At 34.6% G+C, this 6,222-nt stretch overlaps 1 protein-coding gene across 1 annotated transcript; it reads left to right on the top strand.

Annotated features, from left to right (window-relative positions):
• Positions 1-153: 153 nt before the first annotated feature.
• Positions 154-5,846, top strand: LOC134277625 (probable E3 ubiquitin-protein ligase HERC1; the record flags this gene model as incomplete). The annotated part of the gene is made up of 10 exons (XM_062759957.1): positions 154-297; positions 2,085-2,212; positions 2,475-2,619; positions 2,742-2,913; positions 3,316-3,450; positions 3,695-3,860; positions 4,222-4,347; positions 4,605-4,784; positions 5,078-5,363; positions 5,635-5,846. Coding segments are annotated over 10 exons (1,694 nt in total), but the record flags the coding sequence as incomplete, so codon positions are not given.
• Positions 5,847-6,222: the final 376 nt, after the last annotated feature.

Genomic DNA, 6,222 nt, shown 5'->3' with positions numbered 1-6,222 from the left:
ATTAGGTATGGAAAATTATTGAAATCGACAATCTGCTCCACCTTTTATATGCAGAACATACTGGCATTTTTTTAATGTAATTTTAAATAGACAATCATACTACGCGTGCAGGGTGCACTGTCTAAATCTAAATCTGTCTAATATACATTTTAGGGCATGACTACACATCTAGCAAGAACTTTCCAACCAAAGTACAATCCGTTGAGTCTGTAGGTCTGGTTGCCTGTGGTGGAAGTCACACATTGGCTGTGTCTCAGGATGGTAAAACTATCTGGTCATTTGGTGGAGGAGAAAATGGTGAGTTATTATCGATTTCTTTACTTGATTATCAAATCTTTCTTTTTTTCTACTTGTAATAGATTAAGATGATCCTTTTTAGCTCTACTGGTCAGAGACCAGAAGAGCTTATGCGATAGTAATGCGTCCGGCGTCCGTCCGTCTGTCTGTCTAGCTGTCTGTCCGTCTGTCTGTAAACAATTTTTCAAAACGCTACTCCTTCTACAGTTTTGGTCTGATTTCGATATAACTTGGCACACAAGTAGACTACACTAAGATACATAAAATAGTGCATTGGATTTCGATTTCGATGAACAATGTTGCCGTGGTAATTAAAAATAGAATTTTGAGTAAAATTCCTTTAAAACGCTACTCCTCCTACAGTTTTGGTCTGATTTCAATATAACTTGGCACACAAGTAGACTACACTAAGATACAGAAAATAGTGCATCGGTTTTTTATTTCAATGAACGATGTTGCCATGGTTACTAAAAATAGAATTTTCTGTGAAATTCCTTTAAAATGCTACTCCTCCTACAGTTTTGGTCTGATTTCAGTATAACTTGGCACACAAGTAGACTACACTAAGATACAGAAAACAGTGCATCGTTTTTTGATTTCGATGAACGGTGTTGCCATGGTTACTAAAAATAGAATTTTCTGTGAAATTCCTTTAAAACGCTACTCCTTCTACAGTTTTGGTCTTATTTCAATATAACTTTGCACACAAGTAGACTACACTAATATACATAAAATAGTGCATCGGATTTTGATTTCAATGAACGGTGTTACCGTGGTAACTAAAAATATAATTTTCTGTGAAATTCCTTTCAAACGCTACTCCTCCTACAGTTTTGGTCTGATTTCAGTATAACTTGGCACACAAGTAGACTACACTAAGATACAGAAAATAGTGCATCGGTTTTTGAATTCCATGAACGGTGTTGCCATTGTAACTAAAAATAGAATTTTCTGTGAAAATCCTTTAAAATGCTACTCCTTCTACAGTTTTGGTCTTATTTCAATATAACTTGGCAAACAAGTAGACTACACTAATATACATAAAATAGTGCATCGGTTTTTGAATTCCATGAACGGTGTTGCCATTGTTACTAAAAATAGAATTTTCTGAGAAATTCCTTTAAAATGCTACTTTTCCTCCAGTTTTGATCTGATTTCAATATAACTTGGCAAACAAGTAGATTACACTAAGATGCATAAAAAGTGCATCGGTTTTTGATTTCGATGAACGGTGTTGCTGTGGTAACTAAAAATAGAATTTTCTGTGAAATTCCTTTAAAACGCTACTCCTCCTACAGTTTTAATCTGATTTCAATATAACTTGGCACACAAGTAGACTACACTAAGATACATAAAATAGTGCATTGTATTTTGATTTCGATGAACGGTGTTGCCATGGTTACTAAAAATAGAATTTTCTGTGAAATTCCTTTTAAACGCTACTATTTCTACTGTTGTCTACAGTTTTGGTCTGATTTCAATATAACTTGGCACACATGTAGACTACACTAATATACATATTAAAATAGTGCATCAGTTTTTGATTTCGATGAATGTTGTTGCCATTGTTACTAAAAATAGAAATGGCTGTGAAATTCCTTTAAAATGCTACTCCTTCTACAGTTTTGGTCTAATGACTATGGCTTCTTTTCTCATCCTTTGTTATAAGTACAAACCAGTAGAGCTACAGTCTCGACAGAGACTTCTGGTTTTGTAATTGTAGTACCGGGTAAATGTTTATAATTTGTTTTGTCAGTTGTCAGCATTTAGTTTGATATATTTTATAGGAAAACTTGGTCATGGGGACACCAATAGACAACATAAACCAAAGGTGATAGAAGCCCTGAGTGGACTGTACATCAGAAAAGTAGCTTGTGGGAGTCAGTCATCTCTAGCTGTAACATCTTCAGGCCAGGTGGGAGTCGAAAACAATATTTTAATCAGATATATTATAAGGATTTTTTAGGACATAATCCTGTTGCCTTGGCTTTGAATCTATTATGCATTAAATTTGATTGAAATATATATACAAATATTGAATTACTTTAATTTTGATTTACTTGCCACCAGAATGTCATGCTACCTAAGTTGCCTGAAACTTAAAAATACCATTCACTTCATGTAAATATTTAGCTGTATTGTTTGGACTTACAATCTGTCTATTTTGTTTTAAACAGTTGTATGCCTGGGGGTGTGGAGCTATTTTAGGATGTGGGTCAGCAGAGTATACAGCACTCAGACCACGACTTGTGGAGGATCTTCAGTCAAAACGAGTGGTGGACATTGCATGTGGTGACAGTCATGTAATAGCTCTCACACAGGGTAATAGCCATTGATAACATAAATATCTTTAAAAAAATATCCTTTAAGATAGAATGGTATAAGTTACATATGTATGGTTTATGTATAAATCTTTATTTACATGTTTTATTTTCTTGACACAGAGAGTGAAGTTTATGCCTGGGGTAACAATGCCATGGGTCAGTGTGGCCAGGGACATGCACAGAGTCCCATCACCCGTCCCAAGAAAGTGATAGGTCTGGACGGTATCAGTGTCCACCAGGTGTCAGCTGGCACCTCTCACAGTGTGGCCTGGACTGCTCTGCCCACTGACAGGTATCATTTCAAGAAAATTGTTAGTGGCTTTCACAAGTTAGAGTATGCTCTCTCGAGTAGTGAGGATCATGTTTTGGTGGCTTTGACATGATTCTTTGAGTTTCAGTTTATGATAACTGCCAAGATATTCTTTATTGGTATGATTTATTGAGATGCTTATACTGCTAACTCACGATTGTTTTAACCAGGCTATGACCTTTTTATACTCTAAATTTTGAATTCAGTGTATATCAAAAAATGTTGATGTATATTTTCAACTTCCTGCAATAACTTTGCAAATATTGTGACATTTGGGTCTCTTGTTATGGGTTAGAAGAGTGTAATAAAAATAAATGCACTTAAGGTTAACAATGTATAAGGCTCAAAGAACAAGGCTATAATAGAAGAGCTGTCCTGTTTCAGACCAGTGGTAGCCTGGCAGAGGCCTTTTTGTGTGGACTTACAGGAGGCTACATTCGCCATTATCAGGACATTTCTGGAAAATTTCTGCTCAGGCTTTGATGAAGAGTCTCCACAAGCTCCATTTAATTCACACAGGTAAAAAAAAAAATAAATAAAAAGTGCATAATGGTACATTTAAATTTAAGTAAGTTCTCATGGACATACTGAATGTATATTTAAGTAAGTTCTCATAGACATACTGAATTAATTTTCAAATTTTTGCAAAGTTTTGACTTTCTGCATTTATAGTTAGACATTACTCGTAAATTTTGGTAGTTAATTAAAACTTAATTTGTCCCATCCTTGGCTAATTTGACCTCACTTTTTTTCCTTTTTACAGAGAGCATCGTCATTTTGTTCAGCTGTGTTTGAAGATGTTGAGCACTCACCTATCTCTAGCTCTAGCTGGGGGAATGACAAGTTCAGTTCTGGGAGACCAGGCACCGCAGCTTAGAAACCTACTGTTTAGACTTCTGGATTCCAACATTCCAGATAGCATTAGAGATGTAAGAAATATTTTTTATTGTATATGCATAGAAAAATTGAATCCATATGATTATGTAGAAAATATTGTAAAGAACATGATCCAATATCTCAAATACATGCAAAGAAAGGGATTCTTATCGTACAGGAGAGAATCAGCTGTCAGTCAATGTAATACCAAAAAATCTTGCAACAATGTCAATTTAAAGTTATATTCTCCCAAGCAATCCTTAAGTTGTTAACCTGGTATAAACTGATTTTTTTGATGCAATAATAGTCAACATTCACAACGAACTAAAAATAAAATAAAAATTGTATTAAAACTACATTTAGGTTGGTCTTAGATGTGCTATTGAATATTGTTTTTCTATTTTTGAATTACAGACTGTTTCAGAAATTCTGAGAGTAGGAGCTTCTCTTCTTCTCCCTCCCCTCAGGGAGAGAATGGAGCTGTTACATTCACTGCTCCCCCAGGGCCAGGGCAGATGGGACAGTCTATCTAGGGGAAAGGTATCTACTGCCAGAATCACTTACAATCATCAAAGATATGGTTCCGAATTAATACTGTTTACTTTGTTTTTTTATTTAATGAGCATGCATTTATAAATTTCATATAATTTTACAGATTATTGCAGCAAACAAAAACTTAGTATTTAAAGAAATTTAAAACAGTATTTTTTTAAAGCAGATTTTTTTAACAATGCTATGTTAAAACTAAAATTAGTGTAGGCTATAACTCAAAGTCATCTTCAACTTCTTCATTGCAGCAAATGCAGCTGAGTTTGATACTGACAAGTCTGTATGATAACAATCACATCTCTACACTCCTGGGATTCTCGGATCCATCAGAAAGTCTTGCTTCATCCCAGCCTAGTGATGGCTCTGTGGATTTGATGCTTGCAGAGATCCTCATGAAAACAATTCTTAGAAATCTTGCCAATGAGACGGTACATTGTAGATAAAAAAAATATTTAATAAATCACCTGAAATTTTATTCTTTTTAATAACGTACATTTACAATTTATAAATCATGTTTGTGTAACCCCTCATATGATTCTTCATGTTCAGTAAAAATATGATCTGAAAGAAATGAAAGACTTTCAAAAAAAAAAAAAAACATTGATTAATTCATTCAAATGTTGAAAGTCAGAGAGTATTCTTAGTCAAAAGTAAAATATCCATGCGATGATTAATGACTAAAGTACATAATACAGGTAATCATGAATTATTTATTTGGCAGGAGGAGGCCATAGATGACTTGGAGAAGAATTTGGACAAGGAATTTGAACATAAGATGTTCATGATGGCTTTCCCTCATCTTCACAATCTATTATCATCTCTCCAGAAACATTTGTTGGCCTACTGCTTCACCCAGCAGCCCTGGAAGTCACACGATTCTCCAGCAGTTGATCTTCTGTTTAAACACACGTCTCTGATGTTCTCTGTCACCAAAAATCTGTTTGAAAAAGCTCTGGTGCTTTTACAACACGAGAAGTGTAATGTTAGTGTGGTTATTGCAATTGAAGGTAAATGATGTAAAACAAAACATGATGATGGATGTTTAAATCTCTGTGTGTGGAAAAATACCCTGAAGATGCACTTAAAAAATCTCACTTAGTATTAAAGATAATAACTTAATAGAAGAATTGATTTCTCATACTTCATGCATATATGGCTAATATCAATTATGTTGACTGGTTATCTTTATAAAGAATATAGATACTTTTTTTTACTGAACATAACAATAAGGTATATAAATGACAATTTTTTTGATAAATAATATGATTTATTTTTCAGATATTTTGTACAATTCTCCAGCGGGAGCCATGATGTTCCACATTATGAATGCTCTTTTGATGTTACCTTTGGAGTGGATCAGTGAAATGTTGCCAGAAATCCTGCCCCTTCTCTCTGTTACAGACCAGCTCTGTAAATTATTGCCGGAAATCAGTAAATTTGAAGCATTTGAGCTAGAAGGTAAGGACTGCAGAGCTCTTCAACAGAGATAAAATTTTGTGGATAAAACTATAACCTAATGTACAGTTTAGAAAGTAAATGGGTGCTAAAGAGGGATAGTTTGGCTGTTACGCTCATAGTCATAAAATAAATCAAATGCTCTGTTTTGGAGTTTTATGAAGAGACTTACTTTTACAATCGACAAATGACTTCTACAATTTAAACAGAGACAAACTCCAACTACTATAATGTAAAAGTCAGCTGTCGAATGTAAAAGAAAGTCTTTTCATAAAACTCTTTTCGTAGACATCAAGATCCATCTTATTTTTAGCTCTACTGGTCAAAGACCAGAAGAGCTTATGCGATAGTAATGCGTCCGGCGTCCGTCCGTCTGTCCGTCTGTCTGTCTGTCTGTCCGTCTGTCCGTCT

This window comes from Saccostrea cucullata, unplaced genomic scaffold (assembly GCF_032062105.1).
Source record: "Saccostrea cucullata isolate Sc308-1 unplaced genomic scaffold, CSIRO_AGI_Scuc_v1 ctg6242, whole genome shotgun sequence".
In the NCBI taxonomy this organism is placed as follows: Eukaryota; Metazoa; Mollusca; class Bivalvia; order Ostreida; family Ostreidae; genus Saccostrea; species Saccostrea cuccullata.
Note: the sequence above shows the minus strand (reverse complement) of the source record. Positions and strands in the feature narration are given on the sequence as shown.